General features: G+C 36.5%; 1 protein-coding gene across 1 annotated transcript in view; it reads right to left on the bottom strand.

The window, feature by feature from the left end:
- Window positions 1-19,669, bottom strand: part of DPYD (dihydropyrimidine dehydrogenase) — a 945,375-nt gene that overhangs the window by 898,174 nt on the left and 27,532 nt on the right. Inside the window, exon 2 of the mRNA XM_025289449.3 lies at window positions 7,652-7,762. Within this exon, the coding sequence (XP_025145234.1) occupies window positions 7,652-7,762 (111 nt within the window). The remainder of the gene's footprint in view (window positions 1-7,651; window positions 7,763-19,669) is intronic.

Genomic DNA, 19,669 nt, shown 5'->3' with positions numbered 1-19,669 from the left:
TGACATTACTACAGTGCCTCACATATGGTTGTTTCAAGGGCCAAAGTGGAAAGAAAGAAAGAGAGAGAACTCTACTCAAATAAACCCAAACCATGACCCCCATGTAGATTTGCTAAGAATGATAAGGCAGTGATTATCTGAGTCAAATCAAAATAGAAAATTGTAAAGTTAATGCAAAATTATTAGAAAATAAAACAAAATAAACACAAACATGTCAAGCTTTTACATTCGATAGTCAGGGAGTTGGCTCAAAATGACCTCTTTAGCTGCCTTCATAAATGCTATAAGACTCCTTCAATGTGATGGCGACAAGCATTACAATCTGCATTTTCCTTAACTTTGAAGTATCTATTTTTTAATAATCTTATTCGTGTTTTCTAAGGAGGTAATGCACTGGAAAAGGCACACAAGATTCAGATGACCAGAATTCCAAATATGGTTACGAAACGAAATAATTTTAATGAGTTTAAGTAAATAATTTAATATTTTCAGCATAGTCAGTAAAATGAAGAAACAAATCTGGGTTGTTCATTTAGATCATGATTAAAATCAAACACAATATGCAGCAGTAGTCTGGAAACCGTATACCAAAAAAATATGTGATCCTTACATCCGGCATGTGAAGACTATGTAAAAGAAGGGTTGAATTCTTTCAACACATCTTTAGTGAGCACCAAGGGTTAATCATGCTGGGGACACAGCTTATGAAACAAAATATATAATGAGCAAAAACATAGCAATCCATGCCCACCTGGATTTCATATGCTAGTGGGAAAAAACTGACAATAAACAAATCAGTGAATAAGAAAACAGTATATCAGTGATGGGTACCATGAAAAAAAATTAAGCAAAGTCTAAGGAGAGCTTAGTATGGTGGCAGGCTAGAGTTTTAAACAGAGTGGCCGGAGAAAGCCTTGCCGAGGTGTACAAAGTAAACTCTACAAACTCCCAAGTAAGCTGGAAAAATCACTGAAAGTTTCTGAGTACAGGAATATTAAAAGGATTTCTCAGGTGTATTATTATAAAGATACTCTACCAGGAAAGGGCATAAGCATGGCAACCATTACAAACCAACTAAAATAATTCAGATGAAAAATAATGATGATGGTTTAGAAAGGCAGGAAGTAGTGGAAGTGATGAGAAATAATCAGATTCTAGCTATTAATATAACTGAAGGTATATCCAAACGGATCTTCTAATTAAGTATGGGAGGTGAGACAAATAAAATTTAGGACTCAATATTTTGCTCTCAGAAAGTGGTGGATAGAGATGACTCCAGGAACAATAGATCTTGAATGTAAGATCGTAATTTGGATTTTCAACATGTGAACACTGAAATGCCTGTTAGGGATTTAAGTGAAGGTTTTCACTAGACCCAGGGGCTGGTAAGATCCCCTGGAGAAGGAAATGACAACCCATTCCAGTATTCTTGCCTGGGAAATCCCATGGACAGAGGAGTCTATAGGCTGCAGTCCATGGGGTTGCAGCAAAGAGTCAGACATGACTGAGCAACTAAGCGCACACACACATTCATTAGGCACTTGGTTACAGAAGTCTAGAATTAAAGAAAGTAGTCCAGGCAAGAGATATAAATGCAGGAACCATCAGTCTATAAATGGTATTTAAAATGAGGAGAGAGAATGTGATCAACAACTTACTGAGTCTTTAAAGAAAGACAGAATGATCTGAACCCTGGGTGCTCTAATATTTAGGGGTGAGAAGATGAGGAAGAGCCAACAAAGAAGCTGAGAAGAAGACACCAATGAGGAAAGAAGAAAAAAGGAGTTTGAGGTCCTGGAAGGGAAGTAAAAAAAAAAAGTGCAGGAAGGAGAAAGTGACTGCCTATGTTAAGTGCTGCTGCTACTTAACAGCAAGGTTTGGTTCTTCAGTTAGCAAAGGCTTCCCTTGTAGCTCAGTTGGTAAAGAATCTGCCTGCGATGCAGGAGACCCCGGTTTGATTCCTGGGTGGGGAAGATCCCTTGGAGAAGGGATAGGCTACCTACTCCAGTATTCTTGGGCTTCCCTGGTGGCTCAGCTGGTAAAGAGTCCGCCTGCAATGTGGGAGACCTGGGTTTGGACCCTGGGTTGGGAAGATCCCCTGGAGAAGGGAAAGGTACCCACTCCAGTATTCTGGCCTGGAGAATTCCATGGGCTGTATAGTCCATGGGGTCTCAAAGAGTCTGACACGACTGAGCAACTTTCACTTTTCACTTTTCCCTAAAAGCAGAATTTGAAACATGTGATTTATGGAGTGAGTGCTCTTCAGGAAATAACAATACAGGAGGGATGAAGCAGGGTAGAAAAGGAAACACTGATCAAGGACAGGCCAGTGATAGTGTCTAGTCTTAGAGCCACAGGGCAAGGATCTGGAGCACGACTGCCCATAGGAGCTGCCCTCGCCTTAAGGGAAACAGGCTGGCTTCTTTCAAGATACTGTTTTTGTATTTAGTTCTCAGAAATTTAATTATGATATGTCTTAATATGGATTCCCTCATGTTTCACAGAGGTTTTTGAATCTGTAGGTTTGTGTCTCTTGCTAAATTTAGGGAGTTTTCACCTGTTATATCCCTTTGGGGTATTTTTCAGCCTCATCCTGTTTCTTCTCTTCTTGATAAGGGTAGAAATTCAGTGGTCTGGGATGCGGGCTGCCTTGGTTACCAGGTGGCTAGTGAGCATGAAAGTCCTGACTCCCTCCTCGAAAGTCCTGACTCCCTCCTCTTTCACCAAGCAGAGGGGTTGGAGCATCTCATCATCTCATCACAGGACTGAAGTCCAGGCTCCCAGCTCAGCGTTTATGAATACACTGGGATGAGGTCACATTTTTTTTGTTGTTGCTGTTCAGCTAGAGTATAGCAGTTACTATCTAAAAGTCTTTCGTCTTGTTATGAACAGAAAAGAAACTGTTCATTTCTTCGTATTTTGGCTAGAAAGAGCAGACTTTTGTTGAGGTGTGTATGTGTGTGTGTCTGTATCAGCTAACATTTCTGGTTTTCTAACTTCTTTGGCTCCGAGGCTCCAAGATATATGCAGAAAAAAAGAAAACCCAGGGAATTCATCACTCTTTCTTGTTTCAGGTTCCATATTCCTAATTAGCCTTCTCTACACCTTAGAGAATCTTCTCATATTTGTTTTATGCATATTTTTTAATTTAGATGTGTAATTATAAAACTCAAGTATGAAAATTTATAAATTAAAAAATAAATCATATCGTGTGGTAATACTTTTATTCAATTCTTCATGGAAAACAAAGAGAATAGTAATGAAAAGGAGAACAGCAGTCTTTAACAACACTGAGGATAACTTTCAACTCTAGTTCCATATTCCCTCTTTGGAAACATATTTCACTGTTCTTTGTTAATACAGTATATACAGTTAATACATAGGGTTTTCAAGTATATATCCACAGCAATAAATCTGATCTTATAATTGAGATAATACTAACATATCTTTAAAACTTTCATTTTTCCTCTAACACTTGCTATTATAGCAAATCTAAAATATACAAAAGTGCTAAGAAAACAAATACAATTAATATTAACATTTCATTTTTTTTGTATGAATATGTGTATAAGTGTGGTTCTGTAAAACTATAACAACCATTCTGAAATATTGTGTTGTTCTGTACCTTGTCCATAAATTAATAATATAAATTATGTCTTTTTCAGATTATTAATTACTTCAAAAGTAATTTTATTTAAAAATAGTAATTTAATGGCTGCACAGTTTACTACGGAATAGATCTGCCCTAAGTACTTAGCTATAACCCACATTTTCCCACCCATATTTTTCTCTACAAATAAACAGTATTAGGATAATCTTCTTTCTATTTAATTATTTACCTACATTCCTTACTTGCTCCTTATGATAGTTTACTAGAAGATGAATTACTAGATTTAAGTGTCTGATAATTTAAAGGTATTCTTATGGATTGAATCCCCTCAAATTCATTTATCGAAGGCTTAAACCCCAGTATCTCAGAATGTAAGTGTATTTGGAGTCAGTCTTAAAAGAGGTAAATAAATTAAAATGAGGTCATCAGAATGGCTCTTATCTGATATATTGGTGTCATTATAAGAGGATATCTGGACACATACAGGGGGAAGACCATGAAAAGAGAGTGAAAAGGCAGCCACCTATCATCAAGAGAGATGCCTCAGAAGAAATCAACCATACTGACACCTTGATCTCAGATTCCTAGCACCCAGAACACGGAGAAAATAAACTTCTTCAGGCCACCCAGTCTGAGGTACTTTTTTATAACAGCACGTATTAATAAATATAGTCAAAGATACTGACAATGACACTGTTAAACTGCTTTCCTAGAAATCTGTGCCAATATGTATTTAATGCAGAAGACCTATTTTATTGTATTCTTGTCAATTACCAAAAAATATGAAAATATAAGACATTTTATAAGCTAACATTATAGAATGAAAATACTAATTTTTCATAAAATAAGAATAATAAAAACAACAACAATAATAATGGTGAATGTCTCCCCTTCTAAATAAACAGTTTCAGTTCAGTTCAGTCGCTGTCATGTCCTACTCTTTGTATTTGCAACCCTATGAACCGCAGTATGGAAAGTCTCCCTGTCCATCACAAACTCCCAGAGTCCACCCAAACTTATGTCCACTGAGGCGATGATGCCATCTAACCATCTCACCCTCTATCATCCCCTTCTCCTCCTGCCCTCAATCTTTCCCAGAAACAGGGTCTTTTCAAATGAGTAAGATCTCTGCATGAGGTGGCCAAAGTATTGGAGTTTCAGCTTCAACATCAGTCCTTCCAATGAACACTCAGGACTGATCTCCTTTAGGATGGACTGGTTGTATCCCCTTGCAGGCCAAGGGACTCTCAAGACTCTTCTCCAATATCACAGTTCAAAAGCATCAATTTTTTCGTGCTCAGCTTTCTTTATAGTTCAACTCTCACATCCATACATGACCACAGGAAAAACCATAGCCTTGACAACTATGTTGGCAAAGTAGAGTCTCTGCTTTTCAATATGCTATCTAGGTTGGTCATAACTTTCCTTCCAAGGAGTAAGTGTCTTTTAATTTCATGGCTGCAATCACCATCTGCAGTGCTTTTGGAGCCCAGAAAAATAAAGTCAGCCACTGTTTCCAATGTTTCCCCATCTATTTCCCATGAAGTGATGGGACCAGATGCCATGATCTTCGTTTTCCGAATGTTGAGCTTTAAGCCAACTTTTTCACTCTCCTCTTTCATCAAGAGGCTCTTTTGTTCTTCTTCACTTTCTGCCATAGGGGTGGTGTCATCTGCAGTTCTGAGGTTATTGATATTTCCCCCAGCAATCTTGATTCCAGCTTGTGCTTCCTCCAGCCCAGCGTTTCTCATGATGTACTCTGCATAGAAGTTAAATAAGCAGGGTGACAATATACAGCCTTGACGTACTCCTTTTCCTATTTGGAACCAGTCTGTTGTTCCATATCCAGTTCTAACTGTTGCTTCCTGACCTGCATACAGATTTTTCAGGAGGCAGGTCAGGTGGTCTGGTATTCCCATCTCTTTCAGAATTTTCCACAGTTTCTTGTGACCTACACAGTCAAAGGCTTTGGCATAGTCAATAAAGCAGAAATAGATGTTTTTCTGGAACTCTCTTGCTTTTTTGATGATCCTGCGGATGTTGGCAATTTGATCTCTGGTTCCTCTGCCTTTTCTAAAACCAGCTTGAACATCTGGAAGTTCACGATTCACATATTGCTGAAGCCTGGCTTGGAGAATTTTGAGCATCACTTTACTAGCGTGAGAGATGAGTGCAATTGTGTGGTAGTTTGAGCATTCTTTGGCATTGCCTTTCTTTGGGATTGGAATGAAAACTGACCTTTTTCAGTCCTGTGGCCACTGCTGAGTTTTCCAAATTTGCTGGCATATTGAGTGTAGCACTTTCACAGTATCATCTTTCAGAATTTGAAATAGCTCAACTGGAATTCCATCACCTCCACTAGCTTTGTTTGTAGTGATGCTTACTAAGGCCCACTTGACTTCACATTCCAGGATGTCTGGCTCTAGGTGAGTGATCACACCATCGTGATTATCTGGGTCATGAAGATCTTTTTTGTTCTTCTGTGTATTCTTGCCACCTCTTCTTAATATCTTCTGCTTCCATTAGGTCCCTAACATGTCTGTCCTTTATTGAGTCCATCTTTGCATAAAATGTTCCCTTGGTATCTCTATAATAATCTATTAAGGGGAAACCCTAGAGAGTTTAATTTATCTGGATCATAGTTCTCGCACATTTAAAATGAGAGTGACTTGATAATCATTAAAGGATTTCTAAGTTTGAAAATTACATGATTCTTTTTTCAGTGTCCTTCAATTGTTTATATCATTATTCAGGATCACAACTGATAGTTGATTCATTCCTTGATCTAATTTGGACCACACTAGTGTCCTTCCAGAGACCTCTACGAGAAATGTCATAGTAGAACGCAAAGCTCACAGAAGTGGAGCAAGAAAAACTGAATTAGAAATCCAAATCTTCTAGTTAAGTGGCTGTGTTATCATCGCAAATCATGTTGTTTCCCTGTATTTCTCTCTTTTTTAATTCAAAAAACTTTGCTTGTTGGCCAGTGACAGAAGAATTAAAAATCAGATAAATACAAATGTACATGTACAAATACCCTCAATTCCTATCCTAAAAGAGTTTATATGTAGTTAAGAAGTACATAAAAATAAACTAAAATCATTGTATTAAAAAGAACATATACACAAAGTATCAAAAGAGCTAATCTTAAATAAGTTTATACTTATTAATTGGTTCACTAATCACTTGGAGAAAATTAATGTTGGAGAAATTAATTTTTCTCCAACTTTTTGCAACCCCATGGACTGTAGCACACCAGGCTCATTTGTCCATGGAATTCTGCAGGCAAGAATACTGGAGTGGGTTGCCATTTCTTTCTCCAGAGGATCTTCTCAACCCAGGGATTGAACCCAGGTCTCCTGCATTGCAGGTGGACTCTTTTACCATCTGAGCCACCAAAGAAGCCCTTAGAGAAATTAATTTTGGGAAATCAGGTGAAAAGGAAGTTGTTTTCCTAACAAATATTTATATCTCATAAAATGGCATATTAAATATTGCCTTCAAAGTTGTACTTACTTAATCCTCATTTATAGCCTAATAATCCCAGCCCTATAATGATTTCATGGACCCAATTATATAATATTCTAGCAGTCAGTAATCACAGATTTTTCCACCTGCTCCTCATCTGGAAATACCAGGTGTTCATATTGAACACTTAATGTTTATATGTTCTCCAAAAGAATATTTAACAACAGTTTGTGTATACTAGTATACCCTTCTTCAGTTGAATTATATCTGAAATTTGGAAACTCTTCTATATCATTGTGTTATTATAAAATTATTTTAAGAGGTTTTTATTCATTTTCAAAAAATAAAATTTGGCACTAACTAAATTTATATGATTTTAAACTATTTCAAAATATTTTTTAAGAAGCAAAATTAATCACATTTTTTAGAAGATTCAAATATAAAATATTTAAATATGAAAAAACTACTGCTGTATTTTACACATATTTGATTATATTTCTATATATAAAATCATGTCTTACAGTATAGAATGAGATAATTTTCAGCATGAAACCATGCATCAGTCATACTTACAAAGCAGTTCTTATCAGGATTTCTTTTCCAATGTTTCTTGTCTAATTTCTTGGCCGAAGTGGAACGCAGAGTTGCATGAGACTGTGTTCGAGGATTTAAAGCCAGGATACTCTGAAGATAGCATAGACAAAATATAAGCATAAATATGCTGGGATTTTAAAAAATCAAATTTTAAGATTCCACACACATACTCCAAAGATGTATATTAAAAATGTTGTTTTCCCCTTATACTACTGTAATTCCACAACAAACTTATCTAAAGAAATCATTTACTAGGTGATATCCCAGTTCACTTTACACAAATATTTATTTATGATAACATGAAGGAGTTCAAAAACATGTAAAATATAACAATTGACCTTAAGATAAATTTTATAAATAGTATTCTTAAATAAGAATGAAAAGAGGCAGGCACTTCATTACAGATTTGATTTAAACTAGAAATAATAATCTCCACTAAGTTTTCAGAATTTTACCAACTGCTTTCACATGTATTATTTAATGTACAAATAGCTACTGTTATCTCAAAATTTTGGATGTGGAAATAAATTCAGGGTGATTAAGTAACCTGCTCAAGATCTCACAATTAATATGTGGAAGGGATTGAATCAGAATTCAGTTCTTCTGAGTGTTGGGCTTACATGTGAATTTAACCAAAGATGGAGTCTACATTTTATTGTGACTTTTTGAGGTATAAAATAGAATAGAAAACATTTTAAACACGTGTGTAAAGCAGCACCTGAATAACTGAAGAAATAATTAATTTAAAAGGCCTGTCTGTTTTGAAACATGACCACTGGGACTCTTCCAGAATGAATGAATGAGGACCTCTGCAGATCAACTCCCTAATAGAACAATATAAGTGATAAAAATTAGTAAAAATAAGAATCCTTTGAAGTCTCCAGAAATTATTATAGTCAAAGAGCAAATGAAAAAATTGTTATTGAAAAAAACCTACTAAAACTTGGTAAGAATGGCAAAGGTCTGTGGCATTTGAAGTGCAGTCTTGTCTCCCTCCTCCAGGCTCCCAGTTCAGCACGCAGAAATTCTACCTCAGGTGAATACAGCCAAGAACAGAGGGCTGACCCTCCCCCCACCCTATAGGTGACACTGAGGTATCTCCCAAAGAAAGGCAGGATATTAGCATACCTACTCCCCTCTCCCCAGTCTACCAGCTATGCAGCAACTAAAGACCAGAAAGTGCAGCTGAGAAGTCAGGAGCTCCTTGCTTCTCCCATACCCACTCACAGAAGAAAGGCTCTATCTCAGGAGCAACAGGCCTGTAACAGGATCCTGATCACCTTTATCTCAGCTCGCCCATGGCTTAGAGTTAGCAAACCAGGAGAAGCAACTGAGATCAGAGGTTACTGCCTATACCAGGGCCCTGCTCATAAAGCAGAAGTGTGGCTCCCAGAAATGCAGGCCACTGTAACTACCCCTAGATCTGGAGCTGTGGCAGAGGTTTTTTCCCCAGAGAAAGAGGCCACACAAACAGAAGAACTGACTTCATTTAAATTAATACATGGGAAGTTCAAGCCTAAGGGTACTCTCAAAAACAATAAAGATTTCAATGCCAGACAATTAAGAGGAAGGAGGTAGCTTCAGGACAGTGATAAACTAAATCACAAGACAGACAGTTTACCAGAAAGAATACCTAATGGCTCCTGTATGGCCACAAGAAATCTCAAGGACTCACCTAAAAACTACTCTTGCAAAGGGGCCCAAATTTAATTGAATGACACTGTCAAGTAATTTATTAATATGTCCCAAGGCATTGCCAAAAACAACAGAGCAATCAACTAGTAATCAAAGAGACTAAGAACTGGGTGTGATACCAACAGAGGTGGACCATTTAACAAAGAAATCCAAAGAGAAGGCACAGAGAGTTCCACTTTTTAAAAGCACTGTCATACCACAGTTTCTGAAGCCCATGGCCTCACCCTATGTGAGTGCAATCAAAGATCAGGGAAACAGATATATCTAAAGCAGTCCACCAAATCACTAAACAAAAGGCTAACAACAACCAGCCCCCCACTCTGGGATGGGGTAGAGGGAAATTAGTATCCAGAATTGCTATATTATCTGAAATGTTCCATTTTCCATTAAAACAAAATAACAAGACATTCAAAGAAACAGGATTATATGGTCCATGCAAGAACAAAAGCAGGTCACAGATATTGCCTTTCAGAGGTTTCAGGTGTAACATTTAATAAAAACTTCAAAGCAGCCACTGTAAGAAAGGTATGGTAACAATATCTCACCAGAGAATACTCATAAAGACATAAAAGTTATTTTTTAAATTCTGGAGATAATAAGCTATAATAACTGAAATAAAAAATTCACTAGAAGGGCCCAATAGTATGTCTTAATTTGCAGAAGAAAGAATCAGCAAACTTTAAGAGAACTCAAGAGATATTATACAGTCCCAAAAGACAAAGACAAAAAATATTTTTCAAAAAATTAACACAGCCTTAAAGATATATGGTACACAATTTGTTGTTGTTGAGTCGCTCAGTCACGTCTGACTCTTTATGACTCTAGACTGCAGCACCCCAGGCTTCCCTGTCCTCCTTCACCATCTCCCGGAGTTTATTCAAACTCATGTCCATGGAGTCAGTGATGCCATGCAACCATCTCATCCTCTGTCATCCCCTTTTTCTCCTGCCTTCAATCTTTCCCAGCATCAGGGTCTTTTGTAACAAGTTGGCTCTTTGCATCAGGTGGCCAAAGTATTGGAGCTTCAGCTTCAGCATCAGTCCTTCCAATGAATAGTCAGGACTGATTTCCTTTAGGATTGACTGCTTTGATGTCCTTGCAGTACAAGGGACTCTCAAAAGTCTTCTCCAACAGCACAGCATCAATTCTTCAGCACTCAGCTTTCTTTATAGTCCAACTCCCACATCCATACATGACTACTGGAAAAACCATAGCTTTGACTAGATGGACCTTTATTGGCAAAGTAATGTCTCTGCTTTTTAATATGCTGTCTAGGTTGGTTATAGCTTTTTTTTGCAAGGAGCAAGTATCTTTTAATTTCATGCCTCAAGTGTCCACAAAACATTCTCTGTGACAAACCAGATGCTAGGCCATAAAACAAACCTTAATAAATTTAAAAAGGTTAAAATCATACAAAGCAGCTATCCAACCATAATGGAATGAATACAGATATCAGTAACAGAAGGAAATTTGGGAAATTTATGAACAAGACACATGCACATAGTAAACATTGTGCTGAGAGGAGTCAGTTACAAAATACCACATCCTGTATTATTCCACTTACATAAAATGTCCAAAATAGAGAAGTCTATAGAGACAGAAAGTAGATGTTGTTGCCAGGGGCTGGAGGATTAGGGGCAAATGCAGCATGAATGCTGAAGGGTATATGATTTCTTTGGGTAGATGAAAATTGATTGTGGTCTTAGTAGCAAACTATGAATACAATAAAAGTCTTTGAATTCTACACTCTATATTTGTGAACTGTACAGTATGTGAATTATATCTCAATAAAGCTGTTACTAAATAATAGTATTAATAATACACAGTAAATTCTACATTCAGTGAATTTCACTGAACACTGCATTCGTTCTAATAAACATTATTGGGGCTTATTTTATTAGCCTAACATAAATGAAGATTACTTTTAGTAATTGCTATATATGTTAGACATGATATTTCTTCAGTCAATCAATTTAGATATCTGTGTTCTGGACAACAAATGTACAATAAATCTATGAGTTTTAAACAATATATTCCTCATGATTAAATAATTCCAAAGCAACCTAGTAATATGAGCCAACAATAGAAAACATAAGTAATCCTATTTATATACAAAAAAAAAGAAAACATTTTTTTATCATGAAACAGAAGCAATTTTGTTTGTTTAGTTATCCTATTTGAACCATTAGTCATCTCACACATTAATTCAAGCTGATAAATAAGAAGATGATGTTTTTTAAAGTAGTTATTGTGGCCAACATTTAAAGGAAAAAAAAAAAAAAGAACTAGATAATATGCAAGAAAGATGGCTGTATTTCATTTAGTTTTTACTTCCACAATTCATATTGTGATAAATGATTATGTTTATCTATGTTGGCACAGTAATGTAACTTTTAAGAATAAACATTCTGAATGCAATTTATTGGCTGCTTATCACAGTAACTTTTCTTTTGCACAGCATAAGTAGAAAGTATAACACAACATGAAATATTGGGTTAACCTTTTGCAAAAAGGCAGTGAGTTGAATTCAATGGATCTTGGGTAAAAATAAATTGGATTGTGGAGAATGGTTACCATGGATTTGACTTAATAATATCCCAAATGAAAAGTGATATAAAATAAAAATACAAGACATGAGTGGTTGAGAGCTGTTAAAAACAATTTTCCAAAGCAAGACTTTTTGAAACTAAAAGTCAATATCATCAATAACTAAGCAGCTGGCAGAATAATACAGGAGAGTTCTAAATTGCATTCTTCCTAAGAAATGACCAAAGCCAGGTCCTAACAGGGTCACGGGGTCCCCTCTCTGGATAAATTGAGCAGTTTAAGAGACACATTAACCCTTTCAGAAATAAGGCATATTACTTATAAAGGAAGATTTTCTCCCATGCAAAGAATTTGGCCTTTGGCTTCCCCAATCATTTTCAGTAACCCAATAAAAATGTACTGGTGATTCTAGAGGGAAAAAAAAAAAAAAAAAAAAAAAAAAAACAGAATTTGAGAGAATTTCACTGCACTAATTTTATTTAGGTTAAGAAATGACAGAATATGATCAGGAGACAGATTCGCACATGACATCAAATCAGAGGCATGTGTTTTCCCTGTGCTGTCTGTCAATTCTTCTCTGGGAAGCAGATAGAAGGCCACAACACACAAACTAGAATCCTACATCTGAGAAGTGGCCTTCTGTACTGCTACCACAAAGAACACAAAAAGGATCTCTTATTGACTACAATCACAGGCCCTCAGTTCACAAATAAAAGCACTAAGTCTTAGCCCCCAAATACTGGAACTGAGTGCTAAGAGCTTGAATTCCAACTGCAGAAAGTCATTTGGCCAATATATTCTCTTTCTAAAAGCATAGCTTTGCTTTACATCTCAGTATCAATTATTCAAACCTAATGCACCATTAAGCTCTCTCCAGGCTTCCCTGGTAGCTCAGCTGGTAAAGAATTCACCTGCAATGAAGGACATCTTGGTTCGATTCCTGGATCAGGAAGATCCACTAGAGAAGAGATAGATTATCCACTCCAGTATTCTTAGGCTTCCATGGTGGCTCAGATGGTCAAGAATAGGCCTGCAATGCGGGAGACCTGGGTTTGAGCCCTGGGTTGGGAATATTCCCTGGAGGAGGGCCAGTAACTCACTTCAGTATTCTTGCCTGGAGATTCTCCATGGACAGAGGAGCCTGGTGGGCTACAGTCCATGGGGTCACAAAGAGTCAGACGCAGCTGAGAGACTAAACACAGCACAGCACAGCAAGCTCCCTCTATCCTTTGCATTTTAAATTATAAGCAAATATTTCCTCTTCAGTACTGGTCATTATTTATTTTAATTGAGCCATTATACATATACACAACATAATACACATATACCAACATTTTCAATTTACAGGCTGAACTTATTAATTCATTAAATTTTGTCTTATTTAAATTATGCTTAAATTTTGTCTCTGATGATGTATCCTAAGTTCTTTATAAATGTCTCCTACTTTTCCAGGTTAAAAATAAATAATAAGTAAATAAAATTTAAAACTTCTTTCATTTTTTCATAATTTGCTATAACTATGTTAATTTAAATAAAATGTATTGTGGCAGCATTTTTTTCTTCAATAAATACTCCTGGTTAACAGAAAAATAAATAACTGTTGCTTAATCCTTTTGCTAAGTATCTCTTGCTTCATCCAGGTAACAATCTAACAAATGTTCAGCAGTTGAGAACTGAACTTTTCATTTGCTTAACAGTCTCTTCTTATAAACCCCAATCTCAGCCAATTACCCCACCCTCTTCCAAGTCTATCACTGATCATAGTGTAAGGAGAGTTTAAGTAAGTAACTTAAGAATTTACAAAGGTGACTTTGGTTCTTGGATAAGCTCAGAACTTCAGCTGGTTTGGGAGTACAAGAGAGAACACAGCCTCAATTTTGCATCTTACACCCACATTTAAGAGATCAATATAAATAACCTTGACATTTCGCCAAAGAAGACATACAGATGGCTAACAAACACATGAAAAGATGCTCAACATCACTCATTATCAGAGAAATGCAAATCAAAACCACTATGAGGTACCATTTCACACCAGTCAGAATGGCTGCAATCCAAAAGTCTACAAGTAATAAATGCTGGAGAGGGTGTGGAGAAAAGGGAACCCTCTTACACTGTTGGTGGGAATGCAAACTAGTACAGCCTCTATGGAGAACAGTGTGGAGATTCCTTAAAAACCTGGAAATAGAACTGCCTTATGACCCAGCAATCCCACTGCTGGGCATACACACTGAGGAAACCAGAAGGGAAAGAGACACGTGTACGCCAATGTTCATCGCAGCACTGTTTATAATAGCCAGGACATGGAAGCAACCTAGATGTCCCTCAGCAGAGGAATGGATAGGAAAGCTGTGGTACATATACACAATGGAGTATTACTCAGCCATTAAAAAGAATACATTTGAATCAGTTCTAATGAGGTGGATGAAACTGGAGCCTATTATACAGAGTGAAGTAAGCCAGAAAGAAAAACACCAATACAGTATACTAACGCATATATGGAATTTAGAAAGATGGTAACAATAACCCTGTGTACGAGACAGCAAAAGAGACACTGATGTATAGAACAGTCTTATGGACTCTGTGGGAGAGGGAGAGGGTGGGAAGATTTGGGAGAATGGCATTGAAACATGTAAAATATCATGTATGAAACGAGTTGCCAGTCCAGGTTCGATGCACGATACTGGATGCTTGGGGCTGGTGCACTGGGACGACCCAGAAGGATGGTATGGGGAGGGAGGAGGGATGAGGGTTCAGGATGGGGAACACATATATACCTGTGGCAGATTCATTTTGATATTTGGCAAAACTAATACAATTTTGTAAAGTTTAAAAATAAAAAAAAGAAAAATAAATAAATAACCTTGAAGTCTGAAAACCTTGAAAAGTCATGGTAATCAGTTCTAATCAAGAACCCTCAGATTTTCCTATATTTAATGCACTTTCATTCTTTGTACGGGCTCAGATTTCTTTTCCTTTAGATTGTACTACCTTTCCAAATAATTTATCTTCCACATTTTTCATTTGATTAACTCTATTCAAAGAATATTTTCTCCTTTATGCACAATGACTAACTCATTATGATTAATACATAATTGATGAAGGATGGAGTCTCTAACAGTCTTGAGTTTTACAACTTTAATTGTGCTAAGTATTTACTAAACAATATGCACAGTGTTAGAGGTTAAATGGGCTTAGATTTTAGCTCTATTGCTTTTCACTGGTTAACACTCTATCCCTCTACTTCTTCAACTATAAAGTGTTGATTAGTCATAGTACCTACCCCATAAGATCATTTTGAGGATGACATAAAATTACATATAAAACTTAGAACTGTGCATCCAGAAATTGCTTAACACATGATATCAATTAGTATGTGATGGATCTAGATTTTAGACTCCACTGAACCAATCTGTATTCATATTCTTGTATTGTTCATTTTGAATATATATATATATATATAGGAATCATTTTTTAAAGGATAAATATAGAAAAAGATGAAGAAAACAAGCAAAAGTGAAAGTCGCTCAGTCCTCCGACTCTTTGCAAACCCATGGGCCTGCCAGACTCCTCTGTCCATGGAATTCTCCAGGAAAGAATATGGAGTGGGTAGCCTTTCCCTTCTCCAGGAGATCTTCCCAACCCAGGAATCAAACCCAGGTCTCCCACACTGCAGGCAGATTCTTTACCATCTGAGCCACCAGGGAAGCCTAAATTCCAGGAATATAGAATAAAGCCCCAAAGTACAGGAATATAGAAAAAGATGAAGAAAACAGGTGAAAAGGTAACTGTAAAGAGATGGTAAGTAGAGATGTTTCCCAGATGAAACCAAGTCATTGGTTCCTGAAGTTATTCTTGCCCTAAGCCTGCAATTTCAAAGGCACTTTGTCTGAAAATGCAATATGCTCTACACAAATTAAAATGGCAGTGTGGAAGGGTCATGAAATTCAAATATACATTTTTAAAATCCAGTACATGTATATAGCAATGTACATATCATTTTATAACACATATAACTTACGGACCTTTGATCCCAACATGTTTAGGTTAACTCACATTACAATTCCTGCCTAAGAAAGACAAGTTAAAAGTTACAAATTTATAAAAAATGAAAAAAAAAAATCATCAACTAGAAATGAATGAACCCCTTCACACACTAGTTACATTGCATGGGAAATTTGATTTATTTCTACTGAACCCATAGGTAACACAAATAAAAGTTTATGTACCTTAAAAAAACTTCATCATGGCACTCTCCTACTCAGCAAGCAAAGATCTTCTACATGAAGCTGCTCTCTGTATTTGCAAGGCCCAGTGTGTACTCTCCTTCACTTACAGAACACACATCATATACTAGGTACTTAAGTGCTCCCTAATTGAAACATGACTTTTAATGTTTTTCAGAAAAGATTAAGAATTCAAACACAGGAACCCTAACTTATACATCTGATATTACTCTCATAATTCTTAACACAGAACAGAGCATGCCAAAGGTGGTGATTGACTCTGACTTAGACTCTGTATTAGTCAACTTGGGCTGCTATAAAGGAATGTCAGAGACATTTCTTTCTCACAGTTCTGAGAAGGCCTCATCTCCAATTACTATCACATTGAGAGTCAGCCCTTCACCACACAAAATTTAAGAGGGACAAACATTCAGTCCATAACAGCCATGGAAAGGATTCTATTGTGTGTGGAACTATGCAAATGCTGTAAATCCAGGGCATTAATTTAAAAGATATTTTTCTCTTTAGATTGCAAATGGTACTATATTGAGTCTATATTTCTATTTTATCAAGACAAGAAGAAACTTTAAAATAAATAAAAGGGATATTACATGGTCTGCTTAAATTTTAAAAAATAAAAATATTAACAAAGAAATTAACCATTAATTATGAATCTTTATTACTTAAACCATTTGTATAGCATATGTACCAACTTACATACTGATATATTTTTATAAGAATTGAAAAAAAAAGTGTCACATGCAAACCCTTATTGAGAGGTATCAAAAATATTAAAAAAGATGAGAACCTGTACTATAGCCATTTTATTAAACAATTTCATTACCTTATAAACTATTTTTCCATTTAATATATTATTGCAAAGCATGTGTGCTTTATATATTCAAATAACCCATATTTATTTGGAAAAGGAATAACTATGAAAACTCATGTTAAAATATATCTGATGCTTGCAAGAGCTGAAAAATATATATATGAGTGCATACACAGAAACTAAAGATAAAATTATGTTTGGCAAAACTAATACAATTATGTAAAGTTTAAAAAAAAAAAAGAAAAGAATTAAAGAGAATTATTAAATTACCAAAAATATATTCATCAGTTCACTGATAATTAAGAAAATTCATACTCTAGAATTTATACTTTTTTTAGAGTTAAGTAAAATTAGTAACTTTATCTCAAAACTTGCTTTACAGTAATTTTTTGGCCTCAAAGTAAAATCAGCTTTTCAGACTCTTTTGAAGAAATACGAAAACTATTACAATTTACCTTTAATATATTAACTATTGAGTGAAAGACACATTGTCCCCTAAAACGTCTGTGTTTACAAGACCAAGGGTCATTTTAGCTCAAGAGAGGCTAAGTATCCACCAACATGCTAAAAATAAAGCCATACTGATGAGCAAATGAAAAACTCAAAAACAAGATTTAAAGGGAAAGAAAGGAGGAGAACTTTAGTTAATTGAGCTTAGATTTTTTTTTTAATTAACTAAATTGAGCAAGCAGCATGATTTTCAGGTTCACAATAGCATAATAAATCAAGGATTGACTAGTTGCCCTACATTTACATGGTTAACAGCTAAAAGAAAACATATGTGGGATAGCAAGTGATTTATATCAGAAATGACCTATTAATTTCCTGATTTTATTAATACCTGTGCAGAGACTAACCTTTTTTCCCAACCACCACAGCTGTAGTTATTAAATATAAACTAAGGTTAAACCGAAGAACCAGCCTGAACCAGAAAGGGCTAAAATGGCAACACACCGCCCTGAACTGGCTCCAGCCAGACCACGACAGCAGCACCTCCGTAGATGAGACCCAAAGTGTGAGAACGTTGCCTTTGCCTCATTATCACGCTAAGATCTCCACCCAAAGAGGGGACCCGCACTTGGCAAGACACAGTGTGCGCAAAAGGGCCCAAGGGACTACTCATGCTCTGGTTATTTCTGGAAATTTCCACCCCTTTCTCAAATTGATGACGTACTCATCCGTAACCCCTTGACATTTTCTCGCCTGCCTCCCGCAGGAAGAAAGGATGGTTAGAGCATGGAGCTTTCCCTTCTTCTTTCTTTAATCAATAAATAAAATTTCCTGCTCTGCTTGGCAAGAACTTGCTTTTCTTCAACTGGCGGAAGCAACAGCAGGCATGGAAAGGACTCACCTGGAGTCCAACCAACTGGATCTAAGCCAGGTCTGGTAACAACTGAGAAGGATAGGAATGGGGCAAGGATATGGCCAAGTGGGAAGTTGAACTATTTAAAATCAAGAATATGAAACTTTTGAAAACATTTTTTATTATTATGCTATGTTTTAGTTTGCTTCTCAACTCTCTATGGGTTTTCTGCCGTGTTCAGTACTGTTGATTGGCTCGTCTATCCAGAAACACATCCTCTTTGATTTCCCTGACATCAGAGCTTTGAGACCTCTCTTTGTATTGACTACTTTTACTTCTGTGACTTCCATTTCCCTGTTGATCACAAATAAGGGTCCTTGGACCTTTCCTGCATGCCCCTCTACTAATGATTACTTTTCTGCAGCTGAGTCTTACCTATATTCTAAACCCTCAGTTCTGTCTTGATTTACAGCCATCTACTTCAGTGGATGCCAAATAACCCACTTGCATGTTCCATCATTATCTCAGTTTCTTCACATCAAAAAACCATGCATTCTCTTCGCCCACCCCCCACCCCCCAATTTTTAACTCCATTTGACTTCTGTCAATAATACCACCACTTTTCTAGTAAATTGAACTTCACATGTGGTCAATTTACAACTACTATTTTTTGTTCCTTAAAGTCACACAATGCCAGTCAATGTTACTCACATCTGGCCTGTCCTTTTGTATTTCTTGCATCTACAAACTATTGCAGATCCTATTACAGTTCACTTGGATCATGATATCATAGTGTGTGCATTCAGGCTTAGTCGCTTCAGTCATGTCCGACTCTTTGCTACCCCATGGACCACATCCCACCAGGCTCCTCTTTCCATGAAATTTTCCTGGCAAGAATACTGGAGTAGGTAGCCATGCCCGCTTCCAGGGGAATCTTCTCCACCCCAGGTTCCAACTTGTGTCTCCTGCATTGTAGGATTCTTTACCACTGAGCCACCAGGGAAGCCTGATATCATGGTACTCTCCTAATTAAACTATTCACCTCAATTCTGTACTTTCTTTCTTTCCTATGTAACAAACATCTTCCATACACACATATAAATGCATGTGCACACACACATATACAGACCACAAAGCTTACATGTCTCCCTGTTTTATACTTAATGCCAGTAAAAACTACCACTTTATTGTTCAATGTGTTACAACCTACCACTCCAAACTACTTCCACTCTCACCTTATCTGTTGTTTATAGAGTCCATGTACAATCCTACATCTACACCTCTGCTCATATAACTTTTCTAAGATGGAACCACTTTATGTTAGTGTAAATGCTAGTTTTCGTTTACAATCTAAGATCCATTTCTCCAAAAATTAAGAAAAATTGTCCCTGCCT

The sequence above is a fragment of the Bubalus bubalis genome, chromosome 6 (assembly GCF_019923935.1).
Source record: "Bubalus bubalis isolate 160015118507 breed Murrah chromosome 6, NDDB_SH_1, whole genome shotgun sequence".
Classification (NCBI taxonomy): Eukaryota; Metazoa; Chordata; class Mammalia; order Artiodactyla; family Bovidae; genus Bubalus; species Bubalus bubalis.
Note: the sequence above shows the minus strand (reverse complement) of the source record. Positions and strands in the feature narration are given on the sequence as shown.